General features: G+C 36.0%; 1 protein-coding gene across 4 annotated transcripts in view; it reads left to right on the plus strand.

Annotated features, from left to right (window-relative positions):
• LOC106872780 (large neutral amino acids transporter small subunit 1) overlaps window positions 1-25,360 on the plus strand; it is an 84,270-nt gene that overhangs the window by 45,834 nt on the left and 13,076 nt on the right. For all 4 annotated transcript variants that reach the window (XM_014919880.3, XM_089362980.1, XM_052972682.2 and 1 more), the window contains 8 exons: window positions 7,285-7,443; window positions 10,491-10,626; window positions 15,541-15,666; window positions 16,337-16,436; window positions 17,111-17,155; window positions 18,241-18,364; window positions 20,505-20,608; window positions 23,466-23,562. In XM_014919880.3, the coding sequence (XP_014775366.2) occupies window positions 7,285-7,443; window positions 10,491-10,626; window positions 15,541-15,666; window positions 16,337-16,436; window positions 17,111-17,155; window positions 18,241-18,364; window positions 20,505-20,608; window positions 23,466-23,562 (891 nt within the window). The remainder of the gene's footprint in view (window positions 1-7,284; window positions 7,444-10,490; window positions 10,627-15,540; window positions 15,667-16,336; window positions 16,437-17,110; window positions 17,156-18,240; window positions 18,365-20,504; window positions 20,609-23,465; window positions 23,563-25,360) is intronic.

Below are 25,360 nucleotides of genomic sequence, written 5' to 3' on the forward strand. Positions count from 1 at the left end.
GACATTTCAGAATTAGCATAGCTCCAATATTTTTTAATAAAACACAGCTGCCCAACTAAACTGTTTGAACAATAGATTATTAAATTGTTGTTGTTGGTGTTGTTTCTGCTGATTCTGTTGCTGCTGTTGTTGTATGCATGGTGGGTGTAAAACCAGAATATAGTCATTATTAAGTGGGAAGAAATAAAAAAACATCAAAAAAATACAAATATAGAATAAGATACAATATAAAATCTTACTATGTTAGTTTCATTCAAGAAGGCTATCTATCTATCTATCCATTCAGTCAGACAACTTCCCTATATCAATACAACTCTTCCACACCAGATGTCCTGAACTTCCATAGCAGTTTTCATATCCTCAACCTGATATCTATTTTTTTACACAAGTTGATCAATATATGGTCTTCTCAGTCAGCTGATAACTGTATGTCCATGAGTGAGTTTCCAGAGAAGGAGATCCCTGGATATTTCATCCTTGTTTCTCTAGCAGTCTCCTGCATAACGTGTTCTTCTTTCTCTGATTACGGAGGTCATGGTAGGAAGAGTGCCATACAGTTGCTGCTTTGTTGGGTATTGCTACCAAGAAAGATTGAGAACTGCACAAAGTATTCTCATGTATGTACTGTCAAGCTGCTTTCCAAATCTATTGTTTGGTGTTCCTGCTGGGGAACCATAGAGAAACTGATTCAACAACTAGGTTAAAAGAAAAAATACCTCAGGCAGCTCACTCAGATCAAAAACAGAAACCAAACTAAAGCAAATATAGCAAATTAGAAGTTACTAAGCTAATATCTTTTTAACTAAATGGTAATAGGCTTTTTCATCAACACTAATAATTTATTTGTTTTTATCTCTGAATCACAACAGAGTGGTAGGAGAAAGCTGTTTTCAAAACTGAAAACCTGGCCAGAATATTTACAACAGAATGGACTCCATTAAAGGTACCCAAAGGATAGAAAGATAGTGGTGTTAAACTGGGTGACAGATTAGTCTGTTATCCATGCAAACTACGGTAGGTTTTGAAATTAAAATGAAAATGTAAAGAGCCAGGACATTTACTGCAAAGTATCCCATCTGAAACATTAACAATTCTGCCTGTCTGCTGATTTAGCCAGTAGTTTATTCATTGATGTAGAGGGATGAAAGGTAAAGATGAGTTTGATTAGATTTGATCTTAAAATACTGGTATTTATACTATAAAATAAGAAGGGAGAAGGGTCAAAATGGATAATGGTAGGATCTTAACTAAGAAATGTGAACCTACAGGATAAATCCTTTCAGACATAGTTCATTTTCTTGTCACTAATATATATATTATATATATATATATATATATATATATATATATATATATATAGAGTTATTAATATTTCTAAGTCTCTCTAAAGGAGACTACGACAGCGGTACTGGAAATTAATAGTCATCGCCAAGCCAACATGGCAGTCCCAAAATTAGGACGAAAGCTGCCGTGAATTAGCTCCAAGAAGCCATCGCCTCTAGCTAGCTATGTGACACACGAAACCTGTGTCCTTTATAACCTTCGAACAGGGGAGGTCAGCAGTGTCCCCCTGCTGGTTTGGTATCTGCAGACTAGTTTCAGGGTGTTGCCCCTTGTCAATGCAGAGCAGCCAAGCCCTAGCCAGGCGGCGCTGCTGACTGTCTGTTCGAAAGTTATTTATCTAATTTCAGTGGAATCTATCCACTGGTTTTCAGAAATAGAGTTATTAATATTTCTAAGTCTCTCTAAAGGAGACTACGACAGCGGTACTGGAAATTAATAGTCATCGCCAAGCCAACATGGCAGTCCCAAAATTAGGACGAAAGCTGCCGTGAATTAGCTCCAAGAAGCCATCGCCTCTAGCTAGCTATGTGACACACGAAACCTGTGTCCTTTATAACCTTCGAACAGGGGAGGTCAGCAGTGTCCCCCTGCTGGTTTGGCATCTGCAGACTAGTTTCAGGGTGTTGCCCCTTGTCAATGCAGAGCAGCCAAGCCCTAGCCAGGCGGCGCTGCTGACTGTCTGTTCGAAAGTTATTTATCTAATTTCAGTGGAATCTATCCACTGGTTTTCAGAAATAGAGTTATTAATATTTCTAAGTCTCTCTAAAGGAGACTACGACAGCGGTACTGGAAATATATAAATCAGCGGTACTGGAAATATATAAATCAGATTGGAGCCTGGTGTAGCCATCTGGTTCACCAGTCCTCAGTCAAATCGTCCAACCTATGCTAGCATGGAAAGCAGACGTTAAACGACGACGATGATGATGATGATGAATTCACAAAAAAAATTAAAAGACGAAGACAGGTGGTGTAGAAAGCAAACATGTATTAGTATAATGCTCAAAAAGTGAAAAACATTTCGAGCCTATGCTCTTCCACAGAAAGGAACACAGAAGGAAACAAGGAGAGAAACACAGAGAGAAAAAAAAAAGGGGAGAGAAAAAAAGGAATGTGTAGTGGCTAGCGATCTATCATGCCGAAGCTTTGTGATTGAATTTGGTAGGCGGAAGTTACTGTCGTGTGTGTATATGTCTGTGTATGTGCTTGTGCCTCTCTTCCACAGAGTGAGAGAGGGATATATATATATACACACACACATACATACATATACATATACATATATAGAAAATATCATTAAAATTGATATTAATATCCTTGAAAATATATATTAACACATAATCAAGGCTAGCCAAAATTAGTGAAATTCAAATTGAACAAAAAGAATGCTTAAAGCTGGTTCAACCTAAGACATTGCTTCATTCAACTAAGTTTCTATCAGCCATAACGTAGAATTCTTATCTTTATTTTTTTTATTCTTTAGTTATCCAGTGATGTCACCAGTAGTTGTATACAAAAATAGCCTTTCTTAGATTCTACTTCTATATAGATTTCTAATTGTCATAATATAGAATTCCTATGTTTATTCTTTTATTATTTCATTAGCCATTGACATCACCAATAGTTGAATACAAATATAACCTTTCTTAAATATGTTTATTTTTTATTTTCATAAAATATTTTTGTTATCCAGTGGTGTTACCATTAGTTGAATAAAGCAATGTCTTAGGTTGAATCAGCTTTAAGTGTTCCTTTATATAAGTTAGCAAAATATTATCAGAAAAAAAGTTAGACATTTAAAAAATTACTTGTTGACCTATCTGTTCATTCCAGCAGACCAAATATATTCTATTCTACCTTATTTATTTTTATCCTATTATTATTTCTTTATTTTATTCTTATTTTATTTTTTAGTTTTTAGTTTTATTTTACTTCTTATTTTATTTTATCTTATTCTTTATTTTATTTTTTCCATTACATTCAAATTAATCCGTTGACTCTCAAACAATACGAAAATATAAAATAAAAAATAAAACAATTCCAAGTCTGCTGGAATGAACAGATAAGTCAACATGTAATTTCTTTAATATCTAACTTTTCCCTGATGATGTTTTGCTCATAACTTATAAATGCAAATTTCATGCACAAATTTGTAATTTATTCAATGAGTATAAATGAAAACAGCTGTAGGAAGAAATGATTATCAATTAATTAATAAATGATTATTAACCACTAACTCTCCATTTTCTTCTCTTAATTCAATATGGATTATATACTTAATATATACCTATTGATTTTGGGAAATTTTATTTCCTAAAGATATAAAGTATAGAACCAATGTTTTCTTGGATGTAATCATCCTTTTAAGAGGTTAATATATCCTCTAATTGACTTATATATGTGTGTGGGTGTGTGTGTGTGTGTGTCTATTTGTCTGTCTGTCTGTGCATGTGTGTGTGTATATATGTGTATGTATATATCTATGTATATATGTGTGTGTGTATATATGTATGTATGTATGTATGTATGTATGTATATATGCATGAGTTGTCTAAGAGGCCATAAGTCAGGGAAAAGATGCACTCATATATCTGTCAATAGAGTGGGTATATTATCCAAAATATATAGTATTATATATCCATTGCAGCTGGTCTTACCAATCAGTTTCACTCAAGGAATACAATGGAGTGTTAGGCAACAATCTGATTATATAACCTTACGCTCATCAGAGTTAGCTGATATGGAAGGAAATATAGCAACTGTTCTCTATTGTCGGAGGTGGATTAATACAACCGGTCAGCAGCTGCTGCAAAAGAGGTGCTGAAACTAAAAAGGGCTAGGGGGATTAGATTAGGTGTTATGTCCCTTGGTTGGGTATGCTGTGAGGCCAGTAAGAGTTATCTTGAAGTTTTTGTAGGGAAAGTGTACATTATTAAATGTGGTACTCCTGTGGGGATGGGGTGTGAGATATGTGTAGTGGTGTCATATGCATAATTTTTTCCAGGGGTGTATTAACCAATGCCCTCGGACCCACACACACCAAGAAATATTTTTTCGGTGTTTGTGCTCATTCTCATTCAATGTCTATCCTCAGTTAGTCAGCTGTTGCTGGTTTTGTACCATGAACTTTATCTTTTAAATATTCTCATTAAAAATACCTAGTCTGGTGAGTGTAGAAAGCATTGTACAAAACCTCTTTGCTCAATCTACCATTTTTGCAAAGTCTCATCAAGGTAGGCCCTTGCACTACAGTGGGAGGGTGGGTATGCCCCATTGTTCTGGAAATATATCTTCACATCTTCAAAGTCCTCTTGAAAGCTTGGTCAGACAGATTGTTACAGTAAGTTTAACCTTTTAGCATTCAGATTATTTTGTCAAATGTAATGCTTATCTATGCACATTGACAGTGACATGTAAAAAGCACCCAGTACATTCTGTAAAGTGGTTGGCACTAGGAAGGGCATCCAGCTGTAGAAACCATGCCACAATAGACAGTTGGAGTCCAGAAAGCTCCTTGCTAGCCAGCTCCATGTCAAACCATCCAACCCATACCAGACTGGAGACCAGACATTAAATGATGATGATGATGATGATTGCGTTAAATTAATCATGAATTGTCTTGTTGCATCAAAATTTTGATGATATGATTGTTTATTTTTAGAATGACATTCTAGGGTAGGTGTGATATTATTATTTATTTATTTTTTGTGGTGTATTTCTTTTATTAAGTGATGGTTTCCTTTCATTTATTAGTGTGTATTCATGTTCCTGTTGTAAAGAAGTGTCATATGGATATACTGAAATAATCTTTATGTCTATGTTATTCAGCATGCCATTGCATTTATCTTTAGCATGCTGATAGTTACCAACGTAGTATATCAGTATATTCTTGCCAATCTTCTTTCATTTGTTCAGCTAAACCCCTTGCAACTTCTCCTATATTTACTGTGGTCAAGTTCTTTCATTTGCCCTTCATACATTTTAATCGATACACTATATTCCTTATTTCACAGTTGGTCCTTGAGTTTGTATTTCATACAATTTCTATTGGCACATATCAAAGGAGTAAGTTCTACTTACCTGTGATTTAATGGATTTTCCTAACATCTCTACTACTTTAATTCTAAGTTCAGTGTACTCAGAGCTTTTGTAAACCTACAGGCTAATTATCCTGTCAGTTTAGCATTAATAAATAATAGCCCTTGACACTTGTCACAATTGTACCATGTGTTTATCTTATCTTCTTACTAATCTTTTGTAGGCTGTTCCATAGTTTGTTTAGGTTGGGTTCTATTAGTATCATTTCTTATCATATCCTCAATTCTTTTCTATGCTTCCTTGTACACCCTGATTCTATCTTTTTGATTGAAACCTGAGAACTGCATGCAATGCATGAAGTCCAGTGCTTGTTTCTCTATTCCACAGAATTTTCACATGGGGTCAATGGAAGCATATTATTCATTATCCTAACTGAGTCTGCTATCAGTATATTTATCTTAATGTCATGGGATATAGCTGAATTCCCATGGATTACATGCTTAGTTTGAGTTTGGCATAATTTGAATGAAGGAATTGTATTTTGTTATCTATAATTCAGTATCAAAGATGGAGAGTCAATTATTTGAGTGCATATTTGGTGGACAGAGTTAGCTATACACTGGATGATCTCCAGGGTACTCTTTTCAAGTTTGAACGAATAGTTTTTTGAAGTTGCCGTAACTATAAGGTTTTAATTGTGAAAACCTGTTGGGGCAAGTGAAAGCGAAATCGTGATGGCACCACCATTCGAGCGTGATCGTTACCAGTGTTGCCTTCTTGGCACTTGTGCCGGTGGCACGTGAAAAGTCATTCGAGTGAGATCATTGCCAGTGCCGCTGGACTGGCTCCTGTGCAGGTGGCACGTAAAATACACCATTTTGAGTGTGGCCATTGCCAGTACTGCCTGACTGGCCTTTGTGCTGGTGGCACGTAAAAGCACCCACTACACTCTTGGAGTGGTTGGCGTTAGGAAGGGCATCCAGCTGTAGAAACTCTGCCAAATCAGATTGGAGCCTGGTGTAGCCATCTGGTTCGCCAGTCCTCAGTCAAATCGTCCAACCCATGCTAGCATGGAAAGCGGATGTTAAACGATGATGATGATGATGATGATATACAAACTTAACATCAAAACTACTTTAAATCAGTATACCAAAGCATGTAAATATATGCTATAATATCTTGGTAAAATGATGGGCTTAAACAAAACCTGACATTGGTTAATGAGTCAAAATCTAACATTTCTGCTGTTTCCACAAGAACTTGGAATATATAACTGAGATTCCCTCTATAACATAACTAAATTGTAAAAATACATATAGGCTCACTTACTGGTTGGCTTCATTAGTTATGTAGTGAATACATGTAACATAACATGCTAAGCCATTGTTGGACTGTGTTTGACAATGGCTCAGCTGGGCAAAACTTTGAAGTCACTATCAATAATATTTTTGTTTAAGGATGTGTGTGTGTGTGTGTGTGTGTACAACTGGCTTCTCTCAGTTTCTGTCAACCAAATTCACTCACAATGCTTTGGTCAGTTCAGGGCTATAGGAGAAGATACTTGCTCAAGAAGCCGCACAGGGGGACTGAACCCAGAACCACTTGGTTGAGAAGCAATGACTGCGCTTATTATTTTACTAAAGTATAACTATATTGGTAATACTTAACAAATAAGCTGAGCAATATCCTTATTTTCATAACAGAAAAAAGTGAAAATTTATGGGCTTGAATCTGCAGTCCCAGTGAACAAAAGTTACAGTGTAACTACTTCACTGAGCTGTGGACTCTAATAACTTTCCAACAACCTTCTAGTTTTCTAAATAACTGTAGAATTTTTACACATACTTTCAAACATATTTATAAATTCACAGCCTTTCCATGTTTCCTTCATTATCTTCACAGGTTGGTTTTTCTCTCATAATATGGGCCATATGTGGTATTTTGTCAATGGTTGGAGCAATATGTTATGCAGAACTTGGAACAACGATTACAAAATCTGGAGGAGATTACTCTTATATCCTAGAGGCATTTGGTCCACTGCTAGCCTTTTTGCAACTATGGGTAAGTTAAATCTTGTGTTCTATTTTCCAATGAAATTAATGCAGTTGATGTACAGCTTGAACATCTGTTGGAACATCTACATCATTATTGTTTTAATATCCATTTATCCATAGGCAGTGAGCAGGCAGAAATGTTAGCATGCCAGGCAAAATACTTGGTATTTCGTCTGTCTTCACATTCTGAGTTCAAATTCTGCTGAAGTCGACTTTGCCTTTCATCCTTTCGAGGTCAATAAATTTAGTACCAATTGTGTATTGGGGTCAATCTAATCGACTGGTGCCCTCCCAAAAAATTTCAGGCCTTGTGCCCAGGGTAGAAAAGAATATCCATTTTTCCATGCTTGTATGAGTCAGAGAGAGTTTATTGAGACAGATTTTCTATAGCTAGATGCCCTTGCTGTCACCAACCCTTACCTGTTTCTATGTAAGGTAAATATTTTCCCATGACCAAACAAGTTTTCACAGAAGATTGAACACAAAGGATACTGCTTGCATAACAGTGATGCTTGTTTACAATTATCACATGATTCAAGGCAAGGAGATAGTAACACACACACACACACACACACACACACACACACACACACACTCAACCAGCGTTTCTCAACTGGGGTTCCCCAGGACCCTAGGGTTCCACAAAAGGTTACTAGGGGTTCCACGAGAAAGAGTGAGATAAGCTAATGCTAATTTTATGATCGTAATATTACTATACATGTACAACATATTGTTGGTTATTGTAATATTGTAATATAGACATCATTCTATTTAACGTATTATGTTATAAAAAAAATATATAACAATCATTGGGGATATATTTTGTGATGTCTGTAATTTAGAGACACCCTATATATATATATATATATATATATATATATATATATATATATATTCATATATATGATATTTACCATGTGAAGTACGATGAAAAAATATGAGAAAGATATGGTATATAATTTATTTTGTGCAGGGGTTCCTAGAGACATGTAATTTATTTTTAGGGATACATAAGGGTAAAAAGATTGAGAAACACTGCACTCAACCATATCATCATCATCATCATCATCGTTTAACGTCCGCTTTCCATGCTAGCATGGGTTGGACGATTTGACTGAGGACTGGTGAAACCGGATGGCAACACCAGGCTCCAATCTAAATTTGGCAGCGTTTCTACAGCTGGATGCCCTTCCTAACGCCAACCACTCAGAGAGTGTAGTAGGTGCTTTTACGTGTCACCTGCACGAAGGCCAGTCAGGCGATACTGGCAACGGCCACGCTCGAAATGGTGTCTTTTATGTGCCACCCACACAAGCCAGTCCAGGGGCACTGGCAACGATCTCGCTCGAAAATCCTACGAAGGCCAGTCAGGCGGTACTGGCAACAGCCACGCTCAAAATGGTGCATCTTATGTGCCACCCGCTCAAGAGCCAGTCCAAGGGCACTGGCAACGATCTTACTTGGCTTCTCACGTACAGCACATTTCCAAAGGTCTCGGTCAGTGGTCATCGCCTCGGTGAGGCCCAATGTACGAAGGTCTTGCCTCACCACCTCAGCCCAGGTCTTCCTGGGCCTACCTCTTCCACGGGTTCCCTCAACTGTTAGGGTGTGGCACTTTTTCACGCAGCTATCCTCATCCATTCTCACCACATGTCCATACCAGCGCAATCGTCTCTCTTGCACACCACAACTGATGCTTCTAATGTTCAGCTTTTCTCTCAAGATACTTACACTCTGACGGGTATTCACATTGACATTACACATCCAACGGAGCATACTGGCTTCATTCCTTGCGAGCTTACGCATGTCCTCAGCAGTTACAGCCCATGTTTCACTGCCATGTAGCATGGCTGTTCGTACACATGCGTCATACAGTCTGCCTTTTACTCTGAGTGAGAGTCCCTTTGTCGCCAGCAGAGGTAAGAGCTCTCTAAACTTTGCCCAGGCTATTCTTATTCTAGCAGCTACACTTTCAGCGCACCCACCCCCACTACTAACTTGGTCACCCAGATAGCGGAAGCTATCGACTACCTCTAGTTTTTCACCCTGGAATGAGATAGAAGTTGTTTCCTGTTTGTTTACAGTTTTTATTGCACCTGAACATCTGCCACATACAAAAACTAACTTCCTAGTTAACCTGCCTTTGATGTTGCTGCACCTCTTATGTGTCCATAGCTTGCACCTAGTACATCTTATAGAGTTACTACCTACTCCTTTTCTACATACTGAGCAGGGCCATCTACCTGAAGGGGTTTGTGTTTTATCTACCTTCCTACTTATTAGGATTTTGGTTTTAGCTAGGTTGACTCTAAGGCCCTTCAATTCTAGACCTTGCTTCCACACCTGAAACTTCTCCTCTAGTTCTGATAGTGACTCAGCAATTAGGGCAAGGTCATCAGCATAGAGGAGATCCCAGGGGCAACCTGTCTTGAACTCCTCTGTGATTGCCTGGAGGGGGCTGAGGACGGAACCTTGGTGGACCCCTACCTCTACCCGGAATTCATTGCTGTACTCATTTCCAACCCTCACCTTACTGGCAGCATCTCTGTACATGGCTCGCACTGCTCTCACTAACCATTCTTCTATCCCAAGTTTCCTCATTGACCATCAGATAAGGGATCGGGGGACCCTGTCAAAGGCTTTCTCCATGTCAACGAAAGCCAGGTACAGAGGTTTATCCTTGGCTAGGTATTTCTCCTGCAGCTGTCTCACTAGAAATAAGGCATCAGTAGTGCTTTTACCTGACACGAACCCAAACTGCATCTCATCTAAATTGATTCGCTCCCTAATTAGTTGGGCTATGACCCTCTCTGTAACTTTCATAACCTGATCTAACAGCTTGATGCCTCTGTAATTATTTGTATCTAAAGCGTCACCTTTACCTTAGATGATGGACCTATTTTATTGCTAAATTGATTGTAATGGAATAACAAGTACAGTGGGGATGGAATTCATCAAATGTAACTACACATTCTTATAAAATTTAGGGACCTAAGCTAAAATTTGTGAAATCATTTTTGTTAATGATGTTGCTGGTATTGTTGTTGTTTTTAGGTTAACCTGATTATACTTCGTCCAACTGCCCAAATAGTTATTGCACTAACCTTTGGTTACTATGCTATACACCCGTTCTATCCTTCTTGTGAACCACCTCCTGGTCTTGTGAAATTGTTGGCTGCATCCTGTATCAGTAAGTATCTGAAATAATTACCATACATATTCATGTAAAAGTCATTTCTCAGGCCAAATTTGGGGGTTAACTTTGGCTATTACATGGATATTTCTTTTGAAGAGCTGAATTTCATTGTACAATCCAAAATATCTTAACAGTAGCAGAGCCTCAAATGATCTTTTAAATGATTTTTGAAGAACAAAAGTGAATTACAGTAAATTATACTGGTAAATGTTATACTCTAGCATATATATGAAATAATGTTGTGATGTATTTGTATTACAGAAATTTAGTACAGGAATTGCTGATTCATTGCATCAGACTTTATAAACATGAATTTGAGATGGGAAACAGTAACAAGCTCACTGATAAGTCTGCTACCACATATCTATCATTTGCTGGACAATTCATTGCCATTTCATTGCCTCAAATTAGTTACTATAATTTTTATTTCAGCTACATTTTTGCCTTGTCTTAGTGTCTACTCTGTTTTAAACAGGATCCAACCACATAGTTGTGATACACACTTCTTAACTATACAGTTATGTTTGTACTATTTATGTATAGATAGATATATATGCATATACATATATATAGACACATATAACTGGATGCAAGCATGACTGAGTGATCAAAAAGTTCCCATGGCATCTTGAGTAAATCCCTTTATCATAACCTCAGATCAGTTGTAGTCATATGAGTGAATTTAAATAGACACAAACAGTGTAGAAGTTCATAGGATAGGCTGCACTTGTAATCCAAAGATTCAGCATTGTCATACGTCATGACATATTGATTCTACATCAAAATTATATTAAGATTACATACATCTGTTGAATACTCAGCAACTTCTCACATTAATTCAATGAATTGGTCAAGTTTATTGAACAATTGGATGGTCATAAGTCAAAAAATAATGGGAGAGTCTATCAAATACATAAATACTACATATCCATCACTGGAACTGTAAAAATCTGTAAAATTTTCCAGGAGTTTATTGTTTAAGTATATATGAACATGTCTAGGTATGCAAGTTTATGCATAGTGACTTTAGTGACAACTGTACTTGTTGCATATCGGTTCTAAATTGCTAATAACTACCTTAATAATTTTTATATATATACACACACATATATATAGATAGGTAAGAAATAGGATATAAACTTCTTGTGTAGCAATAAACATTGTCAAAACCCAAATTTATTTCCTTTGAAACTTGAACAAAAAGTAAATCAGTTAAAAGGGAAGTCTTAAAATAGTTGTGTGTTAATTTCCTTTCTTATGAAATGGTCTGACAAATAACAAGAAACAGAGAACAAACTCATAATATATAAGTGACAATATTGTCAGTATTTCAACATATTTGTTTTGAAACTTGAACAAAAAGGTAAAGTGGTCTAGAAATCGGACTCCAAATACTTGCCATGTTCTTAGAAGACCACTTATAAATATAACTTTCAGTCAATAACTCTCTAAATGCAACTAATATATTCATTGCTTCTTCTTTTTTCTTTTTTTTTTTAGTTCTTTTGTTGTTCTAGTCATTCATTCAATGGTACTTAACTAAATAAAACCATTTTATTGGAGGGAGGGTTCTATTTTCTTTAGTTACATAACTTCAATGTGCAGAAAATATTTAAAAGAGAAAATTCCACTATTTTTCCATCACTACTACCATAATTGTCTGTTTTACTGTTACTCTTTATGTTTTTCTTCTTTTATTTTTTCCTTTTCTTTCAGCCCTTCTCTTCTCTACTTTTTGCTAATTTATCTTCATCTTCCTCCCAACCCTTCTTCCTTTTCCTCCTTCTCTTCTTCTCCTCTTCCTTCTTCTCCTCCTCTTCCTTCTCCTCCTCGTCCTTCTCCTCCTCTTCCTTCTCCTCCTCTTCCTTCTCCTCCTCTTCCTTCTCCTCCTCTTCCTTCTCCTCTTCCTTCACCTCTTCCACATCCTCCTTCTCTTCTTCTACCTTCTATTTTAGTGAACAATACACTAAACCCTGTAGATCAAAACAGTTCTGGGGTACATGGCCATTACTTCTTTATTTATGTTAATTCTTATGTTTGGTGCAGATGGCACTGATGTTAGAAAAACAAAAATGCATATTTCATATTGGTGCCTCCTGTTGTATTCCTCCCACCAACAATTCCAATTCAAATCCTTTACTCAATAAGACCTTTTTACCTTTCTGGTATTAATTAGAAGTCTTCCAACTATGACCATCCCATCTTTTTCATACATTGTATATTGACATATTCAATGTGGAAGCATCTACAGTAATGGACTTCATCAAACATACAAGTCTTAGATACTACTTGGAAATTAAGTCCTCGCAGAGGTAGTTCTATAGTCTGATAGTTTACAGGACTTGCCATATATACATATATCTGTGTGTGTTTGTGTGTGTGTGTGAGAGAGAAAGAGAGACAGACAGAGAGACAGACAGACAGACAGACAGACAGACGGACAGACAGGGACAGACAGACAGAGAAAAATCAGCATCCTTCTATATAAATATAAGACACAAATACACACACACACACCCCCACACAATAGTCTTATTTTATCTTCTGTCTACCAAATCCACTTAAGATCCGAGCGAGATCATTGCCAGTGCCAATGGACTGGCTCTTGTGCAGGTGGCACGTAAAATACACCATTTCGAGCTTGGCCGTTGCCAGTACCCGCCTGACTGGCCCTCGTGCCAGTAGCACGTAAAAGCACCAACTACACTCTCGGAGTGGTTGCCGTTAGGAAGGACATCCAGCTGAAGAAACTCTGCCAAATCAGATTGGAGCCTGGTGTCGCCTCCTGGTCCACTAGTCCTCAGTCAAATCGTCCAACACATGCTAGTATGGAAAGCGGACGTTAAACGACGACGATGATGATGATGATGATGCATAGGTCAGCCTTGGTCATCCTTTATAGATATATAAGGTCACACCATCCTAAGCGACTTCTGTATATCTATAAATGCAGTAATTTCAATAATATTATAATTAAGATAAGTTATAATAGTATAAGGACAAGATGTTACCATATTTTCTTCCAATTTACTTCTGCCTTTTCATTATTTTATTTATCATTTACACTTACCCTAATTTGTCATCATCATCATCATCATCGATTTAACATCCACTTTTCCATACCTGCATGGGTTGGACAATTATATAATTATCACTGATTATATCATTTGATTAGATATGAAATTGTTGCAATTTAAAGTGTCTTTTAATCAAAACACATAAATCAATATATTAAATCAACTGAGAAAACAAACAGAGAAATACAGAAAGTAAATTGTAACAAAGCAACAACTCTTTCGCTAATGGCCAGGCGCCATGTCATGGTTATTTGAAAAGTTATATTTAGTTCTGAGAGTCAACTGCACCATCTTTCTATCACAACACACCCACGTCGCTGTTTCATCAATGACATTGCAAGTTCTAGAAGCAAAATCCTGTTTCATGAATAACAAAAGAAGCTGGTCCTGTGTAAACTTTGCTGATATAATCTTCAGAAAGATCAACTAAGATTAAATGTTGACTGATTTTAAATTAGCTGATTTCAGTGATGTTGGCTGGGAGACACAGTAAAGAAAGAATGAAGACATTGCAGCAGCAACAAAACAAAAGACACACAAAAAAAAAGGAAGCAAAACAGAGAAACAAAAATAAAAAAAAGAAGCATTTTGATGAATAATTCCTAGCTTAGTTGCAATTCGGTATGAAGAAAAATATTGATTCCTACATAGCTAATAGCCGTTATAACTCATTTTTGATGGGAAATAATCATTCTCTACTCCTCGATGATTATAATTTGAGATGATGGCCTGGAAATATTCTCATTATACAAGGAATTTCTGATTGCAAACCCACCTCTGCATGGTAACAGTTGACAATGATGTTTATTCCAGCACACTGTGGTCAATGCCATTATATTGCAACAGTTACACATATTTGAATTATGTTGTTGTAGATATTACTGTTGTTGTAGATATTACTGTTGTTGTTGTCATTGTCTCAGTCAACTTTCTCAAAATTGCTGTTGCTGCTGCTGTTGTTAAGGTTTTTTTAGCCCCAGGTCAGTTCTGAATGAACAGATCCATGATCAATAGCATTCCAACCATCACCATTCTGTCTCTGTATATCTAAGACTGCTATTTAATGTTCCTACCTGTTCCAAGCTGGTAGATTGTAATTTGAGGGAAATTTGGCTGCTATTTCTACCAGATTGAAAGAACCATATAGAAGCTCCTTTATCAGCTTGGCTTAGTGTTATAGTTATATCTGATGTTGTTTTTGTTGTTGCATTCAGTTTTATGGAATCAGAAACCTTGTTAAAATTGATACCACACAGCCTTGAGATATTGTATTGAGTTCATTGTGACATACTGGGGTATAGCACTGCAGTAGTGAATAATTGTGTAGTGCAGTGAGATGTAGTGAAATGCACAGAATGCAGTTTAGTGTTGTGTAATGTGATATGATTGGTTTAGTACGATAATGATGTGGTATTATGTAATGTTGTTATGTACTGTGTAGGACAGTGTGGTGTGGCAAAGTACAGTGTAGTGGATTGTTTGGTAGTGTGGTGTAGTACTAGAGCATGTACTGTGGTGAGATTGATATGTGATACAGAGAAACAGTATTTAGACATTGAAGACAATTCAGAGTTGTCTCTCTTGCAGTACACAGAGTTGATGATAGCCAGGTAGTTAGAAATGTATTCACAGTTCTGCCAAAAGAGCGTGCCTTGATATGATCATTGGTGTTTTTCAACACCTAGTGCATAAAACAAGAAAGGTTGTCCATGGCAAATTAGCAGTGAATACAGCCTTTATACAAGTCAAATATGTCCCAAACATATTTTTTAGCTGTTTGTTTATTTAGATACCATATTTCAATTAACAAATTGTTTTCTCCTACTTTCAGGCATTTTAACAATTATCAATGTACTGAGTGTGCGGGCAGCAATGAGAATACAAGATTTGTTCACCACAGCAAAAATATTGGCTCTTGTGATAATCATAGTGGCTGGTGTAGTCCAGCTTGGTAGAGGTAAGTCGATTATCAATTATTTACTTTTATATTTCACTTGGTGACAAATAGTGTTGTCCAAAGATCCAGTCATTGCATGTATGATAGCAAGAGTAACAAGGGAGTATATGTGCAACATGGCATAAAACAAATATCACCAGGAATTTCATTCAAAAAGTACCAGTTTTTCATTTTTATTATCTATCTTTATATCTTTCACCAATATACATCAGCAAAAGATATCCAAATGTCACTTACAAGACATCAATCAACCCTAGGCTTTGGTATAAGGGACCTTGCTCTAGGATCAAACCTCAGAATCATATGGTTATGAAGCAAAATGCTTAACTACACAACTAACTATAATTCATTTCATTTAATCTCATTCAAACACTATCAAAGGCCATGTGTCTGAGCAATTAATGAACTAAGCCAACACATTTTTTTAATATAACTGATTTTACATAACTTCTGTCAAGAAAAGGTGAAGACAAATGTTACTCTCAATATGCTGGATGAGCAAATAATGTTAGGAAGGTATACATTTGTAAAAACATAGGTAAAATATTTCCTGCATCATCATTATTGTTTTAATATATGTTTTCTGATGTTGGTTTGTTTCAATAAATTGCTAATATAAATTACTTCACATATTTCTTCTCAAAAATCAGTAACTTATTTTCTTTCTTAGGTGAAGTACAGTTTTTTAAAGAACCATTTGAAGGCACAAGTATGAGTGCAACAAAAATATCCCTGGCATTTTATTCTGGACTCTACTCCTATTTTGGATGGTATGCATTTTTCTCAACCATATATTTTTATAGTTTTATAGACTCAAAATATTTTTACCCACTTTTTTAAGCAGAAGCTACACCTAGTATAAATCATCCAAAAAGTTCTGTTAACATCGGCCAAAATGTCACGTATCAATAGTTAACAATGTAATCATGACAAGCTGTCCTTGAATATTTTTGTAAGGTTAAGGAAGTCATGTTTTCATAGATATGAAAGTTTTTTACTCTGAAACTAAAAACTGATATTACTAAAAGACTTCACTTAGGTATGGTGCTATGTAAAAAGCATCCAGTACACTATGCAAAGTGGTTGGCATTAAGAAGAGCATCCAGCTATAGAAACCGTGCCAAAACAGACAATTGAAGCCTAGTGCAGCTCTCTGGTTTGGTAGCTACTGTCAAACCATCCAACTCATGCCTGCATGAAAAACTGACGTTAAATGATGATGATGATGACGACAACGACAATAATGACGACAATGATGATGACGACAATGATGATGATGACAACAATGACAACGACGACGACGGTGGTGGTGGTGATGTAGATATTTAAATTAATCCTATCATATTTTTTTTTTTATATTTAAAATTCTATACAATTTTATTTTAAACTCTGTTTTAGTATATTAAACAAAATAAATTTTTAATTTGCTGATTCTGTTTTTCAGGAATTTTTTGAATTTTGTCACAGAAGAGCTTGATGACCCTTACAGGTAATATTTTCCTTTCTAAAAAATACCAAAAAAAAGAAAATTATTTTTTTTCATTTGGCTTTTAGTTGTTAACTTGATATTCTTTTACTCTTTTATTTGTTTCAGTCATGTGACTGTGGCCATGCTTAAGATATATCTAGTTAACTTTCTGACTCTTCCACATGCTTGCATTATCTGTATGCAACAGCACACAAACTCTGCTACAGTAAACAAAACCCTTGCAAACATTGATCAGCTGACTGTGGCACCTTTTCTTTACATACTTGTGGCTTGTGCATATGTGAGAAATCATTACCCTATGTAACACGATTTTTGTCTTTAAATAGCAACTGTTCTATTTGCTGACCCCCTAAAAAGTATGAAAAATGGCTAATATTTCCTTCAAACTTTTCGTTTGTTATGATATTTATTCGAACTTCTCAACACATGACTATAATACTCTCCCACCACTTCTGCTCATTATCAGAGATGCACATATTGTCAGTCACTAAGGGACATGCTCAAGTGGTTAAGGTCAAGCAATTGACAAGCAAGTCTGTGGTACTGAGCAGAACATTTGCTATAACAATATTTCTGCTTCAGCAACTCAGCACTGAAAATAGGTCAGTTTCAAAACATTGATGTCCAGATCAAGAACAAGAAAGCAATTGTCCAAGAGCAGGTACAATTTCTCTAACTGGCTCCCACATGGTTTTCGTCCATCCAAATTCACTCAAATGTCTTAGGTCAGTCCAAGTCTATGTTAGAAAACACTTTTCCAAAGCTCCAGATAATGGAATCAAACTCAGAAACACGTGGTTGCAAAGCAAACTTCTTAACCACATAGCCTTGACTGCACACATTGCAAAACCAAAATAAATAGATCTTAAAGAAGTAATTAAGAGAAAACATTGTTTAATTTATTGTTAATTCTTATAATTTACTTGAATCAGTTTTATTGCAATGAAGAAGAGAAAATTGTTCACTTTATCATTAGGATTTATTGAAGTCAAAACATGGAATTAACTTATTTTTCTCCAACTGAATATTGTTAAGTAATATCTATTACTTTTGAAATACCTAATGATAATTATTTCTCATTAAAGGAATTTACCCCGAGCTATCTACATCTCACTTCCATTGGTAACTGGTCTCTTTGTGTTGGTTAATATAGCTTACTTCACTGTTGTCTCTCCTTTTGAAATACTTCATTCAAATGCAGTTGGTGTGGTAAGTAATTCCTAATTTATTTCTATAATAAAGTGTGTGTGTGTGTGTGTGTAAGGGTAAAGACCCTCTCCAGTCATGAATGATCATAGGATTGCACCTAGAAAGTTCCCCTCCGAGGCACAAGTCTAGGTAAGGTTGTTTATGGAAGACCAGCAGTCGTCCATGCATACCTGTCGCCCCTCTCCATGCCAGCAATGTTGGAAAGGTAAAGGCCAATACAGCTTGGCACTAGTGACATTGCAACTCATTTCTACAGCTTTATATATCCATATATATAATACACAGCTTGTGTGTGTGCGCGTATGTTATTTAAGCATTTGAAAACTTAGTTGTCAATTTTGATGTGTGGGGTATCAAAAGATTCAGTAATCTTTCAGATACCAAATGAACTTTATTTTCATTTACATTTTTGCATTACAAAAATTTAGCATTATAATCTTTCTATAAGTCAACTATCGTAAACAGCATTTTATACCACAACAACGACGACAAGGTCACATCTATATCTATATATATTAGCAGATGTCTGTGTATTTGTATGTCTGTGCATAATGCCAATGAGGGAGTGAGAGGGGGGAATAAAGAAACAGAGAAGCAAAGTGAGGAAGTGACTCTTTATTTCTCCTCCTCCCCTACCTCATTCATCACAACGTTTATCGATAGAGGGAGAAATGTAAATAATGTGTGTGAGTGAGTTAGGGAGAGAGAGAGAGAGAGAGAGAGAGAGAGAGAGAAATAAAAAAACATAGACTAAAAGAGAGGAACTATTACAGGGGGTGAGAGAATATGTGTGAGTGAGAGAAACACAGAATAAGAAAAAGACAGAGAAGGAAACAGAAAAAGAAAGCAAGATTCTATAGGAGAAGTTGAAAGAGGGAGGGACAGTGGGAGAGAGAGAGAGAGAGAGAGAGACGCTAATGTTTGATACTGTATGTTCTATAAGTGAAAGTGAAAGAAAGCCTGCACAAAGAGAGGGGGAAATCAGGAGAGAAAGAGATGCTGTTTGATACAGCATGTCATCATCATCATCATCATCATCATCGTTTAACGTCCGCTTTCCATGCTAGCATGGGTTGGACGATTTGACTGAGGACTGGTGAAACCGGATGGCAACACCAGCCTCCAATCTGATTTGGCAGAGTTTCTACAGCTGGATGCCCTTCCTAATGCCAACCACTCAGAGAGTGTAGTGGGTGCTTTTACGTGTATGTAGTGGGTGCTTTTACGTGTGTATATGTTTATGTTTTAATTTTCAAAAATTTTAATTTACAAAATGTTTCCAAAAGAAATGTTTTCACTCTCTACAAGAGGAGAGGGGATAGATGTAGATTCTACAGTGAAGCAAAGACGAGTACAGGTAGCCACAGTAGGGTCACTAGAGACCTCTGCACAATGGCATCAAAGACATGAAAATGACTGAAGGAGAGCTGCTGCATGTAGGGCCAATGAGTCACAAGAGACAAGAGAAAAACAGTTACAGCAATTATGTCAACGAAATGCAATCTGCAGGAGCCAAAAGTCAAAAAAGGAAAGAAAAAATGTTTAAAGGATGCAAGACAAAGACAAGCTGCCAGAGTTGTCAACAAGACAATAGGTCAGTGATAGATGAGAAATAAAAAAACCAGCAGCAAATAGTTGCTGCAAGAATTTGTCTGTCCTCAGAGGAAAGACATAAGCGTCTTCATCAAGATAGGGTGAATACATTTGACAAAAAGTTGCACCTTTTAAGGCGACTTAGAAAAGGTCAGCTTTCAACTACGATCCAAAACATAATTATTCTACAGAAATTGATATACGGTATTGTTCGTGTGGTCTTCCACCCTTATGTATCCATTCTTACTATAGTATATATATATATATATATATATATATATATATATATGACAGGCTTCTTTCAAGATCTGTCTGCCAAATCCACTCACAAGGCTTTGGTCATCTGGGGTGTGTAGCGGAATGCACTTTTCCAAGATGCCATGCAGTGGAACTGAGTCCAGTGCCATATGGCTTGGAAGCAATCTTCTTACCACACACCGACACCTGCACCATACTTATAAAATAAAAGTGTCTTTGTATCTATCTTATAAATAATTTCAGTTAAATTTCCTGTTACACATTTGTTTGTATTTCATTTAATTTCCAGATATTTGGAAACAGACTCTTTGGTGTAATGTCTTGGATTGTTCCAATATTTGTGGCTTTGTCAACATTTGGAGGAGTGAATGGAATGCTCTTTACTTCTGGCAGGTAAAACACAAATGCACGCATGCTTGCACACACACACACACACACACACACACACACACACACACACACACACACATGTACATACCCAACAGACAAATATTAAAAATAGCACAAATTCCATTTTGGTGTCATTAAAACTTATGCATATATACTCTTATCTACACACATGCACACAGACACTCAGGTACACATTCTCTATCTCATACACACTCTTTCTCTTATACACACACATACACACTCTCTCTTATTATCTCTCTCTTTCTCTCCCTCTCTCTCTTTCTCTGGCATTCACACTTTGTCCCTCCCATGAGCTCTGTCTCATACACACACAGACACATATACACATCAAATTATTCACACACACACACTCACACACACACACACACACACACATACACATACAGAAGCACAAACACACTGACACACTTTCACTCACAAATCATAAAGTAATGCATGTCTCTCCAGCCACTGTTACTTGGTTAAGCAATGTTCAAATTAAGACTTTTTATTTCCCTATGTGGTTAAAGCATGAATTTCTTTTAGTTATAATATATTCCACTACATTTATTTAATTATTGCTTGAGACACTTGACACCTGTCACTCATGATATCTTCATTATTTTCTTGTAGACAAACTGCTTCCCCCACCCCTATTTATCAACCATGAACTCAACCTATATTGAGGAAGGGCTTGGATAGTAATTAACAAACAGGATCTATTTTCCAGAAAAATGGTTCAATCTAAAATCTTTTGTGATGTGGCAACACTAAAAATATAATTTACCAGTTACAAAAGCAATTTAATTTCACTGATTTCACCAAGAAGAGAACAATGACCCACCAAAGGAGTACTGATATAGGCTAGATTTCTATCAGCTAGTTCTGAATTCCCTGCTAAAATTCCTACATATTCTTTTGTTGATAAAATTAGTATTGTTAAAATTAGATTCAGTTACTGTGGAATGTGATCACAAATTAGATAATTTATAGTGTATAGAAGTTTGCTGCATGAAATGAATACTTGTTTCTCTTGGATATCATTATATCCTCTGTCGTTAATATTTAGCCCAAGGAGGGCAGTGTGCTGGCAGAATTGTCATCATGCCAGGCAAAATGCTTTGCAGCATTTTGTTTGTCTTTACATTCTGAATTCAAATGCTGCCTGAGATGACTTTGCCTTTCATCCTTTTGAGGCTGATAGATAAGTACCAGTTGATCACTGGAATTAATGTAATCAGCTTACCCCCAATCCTGAAATTACTGGCCTTGTGCCAAAATTTAAAACCAATATTTAACCCCAGGCTAACTCTGGACAAGATCTATAATGAAAATTTTATACTGTAGGGACATATTTCTATTTCTATGCCATACATATTCTACCATTGCTGGCTTTGTTATTTCATGATTTTAAATTATTCAATGCTCTGTGATTCTAATATTTAATGTTTATAAAGTGGCAAACTGGCAGAATCATTAGCATCCCAAGCAAAATGCTTAGTGACATTTTATCTGTCTCTACACCCTGAGTTCAAATTCCACCAGGGTTGACTTTGCCTGTCATCCTTTCAGGGTCAATAAAATGAGTACCAATTGAATATTGGGTCGATGTAATCTACTTAGCCCCTCTCTCGAAATTGGTGTCCTCATACCAAAATGGGAAACCAATATTTAGAGCTATCCTATTTCACTTTTTAAGTTCTACTCAATGTACACAGGATATACCGTAAATCCTCGAGTATAATCCACACTTTTTTCCCAAAATTTAAAGGTCAAAATTTCTAGTACGTACTATATACGAGGTTAAAAATGAAAAATATTTTCTAAGCAAAATTTTCTAAGTGACAAATATGTAAAGGTAATTTACTTAATATTTATTTTTCACTGACGTTATTACTGTTATTTCTTTATTTTCTGCAAACAAAGTGCACAAAAAACCTACATGTTTGCATTATGTTATATATACAATAATAATAAAGGACGTTACTGTATATACGTTTACAAACCAAGGATGTTATATAGACCTTCTTGACTCAAGTTAGAGAAGGGGTGTGTATTATACACAAGGTTTAAGTTTTTCAGAGGTACAGCCCTCTAAAAATCCCCTGTGAATTATTCTCAAGGGCGGACTATACTCAAGGATTTACGGTATAATTTTCTTGTCACTCATTTCTTGAATAAATATCATTCTGGGAAAAAACTTCAGAATGTAGTGTTTGTCCTGGACAGTATTCTGAGGATAAATGACTGTTAAATACATGTCTTCTTAGATATATCCTTACAATAAGGTTACATCAATGTGGATTTTAGTTTTTACCTCCACCAATTATTATCATTATTATTTTTTGTATAAAAGTATTGAAGGGTTAAAATATGAGTCTAAGAGTCCAACAGGTATTTCGTTTTCATATCAGTAAGATGTCTATAAGCTTAAATTCACTTACCTGTAGGGAATGTGTACCACATTTTCTGGAAACATTCTTCAGCTTCATAAATACTTGGTAAATGCAATAATAAACCATTAAAGAATATACTTGCCTAAAAAACAAAAATACTGCAGATGGTTTATCTGTCTAAAGGAGTACAAGGAGTCTTGTTTAATCCAGATGCATATGTATGTATGTATGTATGTATGTATGTATGTATGTATGTATGTACATATGTATGTATGTATGTATGTACGTATGTATGCATGTATGTATATACATTTGTATGTATGTACATTTGTACATATGCAAGTATGTATGTATGCATGCATACAAGCATATACTTCACATACTCTTGTTATTAAAAGAATTATTTCCAGTTCAACCTGAAAAATTATCCCCATTATGCAAATATTTCTGTTTCTTCTTTTCAGATTATTTTTTGTTGGAGCCCGGAAAGGCCATCTTCCAGAATTATTAGCCATGATACACCTCGAAAATCTCACACCACTTCCAGCCATTTTATTTACAGTAGGTCATTTAGTTTATCTGGCTAACAAATTTCCTCATTAATCATTTAGAAATAGTTAACAAAAATTATCATTAAGATTCTGGAAAAAGACTGAAATATTCTTTGATATCCAAACACGTATAAAATTATATATTCTAACAAATCATCATCCAGCTGGCAACTTATCCAGACCAACAAGTAAATAACTTTGGTCTTTCAATAACTATGTGTCACTTTACACACCATGACTACAGGTAATAACGGTAGTTTAGTAACTGGACTTGTTGATCCTGGCTGTTCACAGTTTGTTGTCTGTTCATCCACTCAGCATCTAGTGATATTTACCATTGACTCAATAAGTTCATCTGCCAAAATAGTTCACATTCACCATGCTGCTTCCCATGATTTCAACATAGTACTACTCAAGTGGTTACCAAGTACTTGGCCTCTAAGGGGCCACTTGTGATTTAGTCTGGGGTTGTTTATTCTCATATTTAGAACTGACTTCTATTTACAGGCTAATTAACCCTGGGATCCTGACAAGCACTACTACTCTGGGTCACAGGACCTAGGAACAATAATGGCTAAGATATGGTTTCACATTCCTCAAAACCTTGGAACTCCTGGACCAGAGCCCCATTATTGGATGCAGTTTGAAGTCATTTCCAGGACGTTCTTACAAATATCATTATTATATGTTGACTCAGTTTACAGCTCTTATTCATATTTTCTTCACAGTCCAATGGAAAACTCTTTTATTTTCTGTGCTTTTAAAGGAAAATTGTGAATTAACTGGAACATTAGAGCCATGAACAAAATACCTAGCAGAATTTGTTCTGATTCTTTACTGTCTGACTTCAAATTCCCCAATCTCTACCTTTCAGCCTTCCGGGGTTGATAAATTAAGATACCAGTTCAGAGTGGTGGACTGTCAGAATTGCTAGAGTATTGGACAAAATGCTTTGCACTATGTGTTGTAGCTCTTTACATTCTGAGTATCCTGGCAGATGTGACTAACTCAGGATGGTGTCTTGTAAAAATACCCTAACAAAGTAATAAGAAACCATCATTGTATTTTCCAAGGAAAATTCCAAGACAAGCATATAACACTTATTAATAAAGGCTTTTAGAGTCATTCATTAACCTGATGGCATAGGAAGAAATAAGTTAATGATATCTTAAAGGAATTAACAGACATATCTGCTAGAGATCTACTACAAGTAAATTCAAAAGCATAACCCAGTACAATGAACAGTGCTAATAATAATAAGTGCTACTGCTATTATAGTGAGGGTACCTAGCCTTGAGGTTTGGGTGTTGAACTCATGATTGTTAGATCATGGATTTTATTTTTGGACTGGAACAAGGTACATCTTATGTTGTCCCAATCCACTCAATTGAAAACAAATATCATCAGCAGTAGCTGGTGTCTGACTCAGTGATGGATCTCCCATTCAAAAAAACATCCTGTTCTCTCAGTCATTTAAATGCCATAGACACTAATAGGCCAGAGTTTATCCTATTTCCATGTCATTTAAGTGGCTCATAGTACAAAACTTCTGCCTTAATGGGATGACAATCCATCACAGGGTCATACACATCCACCCCACCAGCTCTTGCTTGTAGACCTCAAAGCAGATATTAACATAACTGTTATAATTGTATCATTTGCATGCCATTTAAAATGCTTCAAACTACATCAAGAATATATCACAGTATAATTCTTCGACCACTTATCCTTGCTAACAGAATAATTAAAAGATGAAACCTAATTACAGCAGATATTAATTTCTTCCATTATTAATACATGTTTAATTA

Source organism: Octopus bimaculoides, chromosome 1 (genome assembly GCF_046866305.1).
Source record: "Octopus bimaculoides isolate indiv1 chromosome 1, ASM4686630v1, whole genome shotgun sequence".
NCBI classification, from domain to species: Eukaryota; Metazoa; Mollusca; class Cephalopoda; order Octopoda; family Octopodidae; genus Octopus; species Octopus bimaculoides.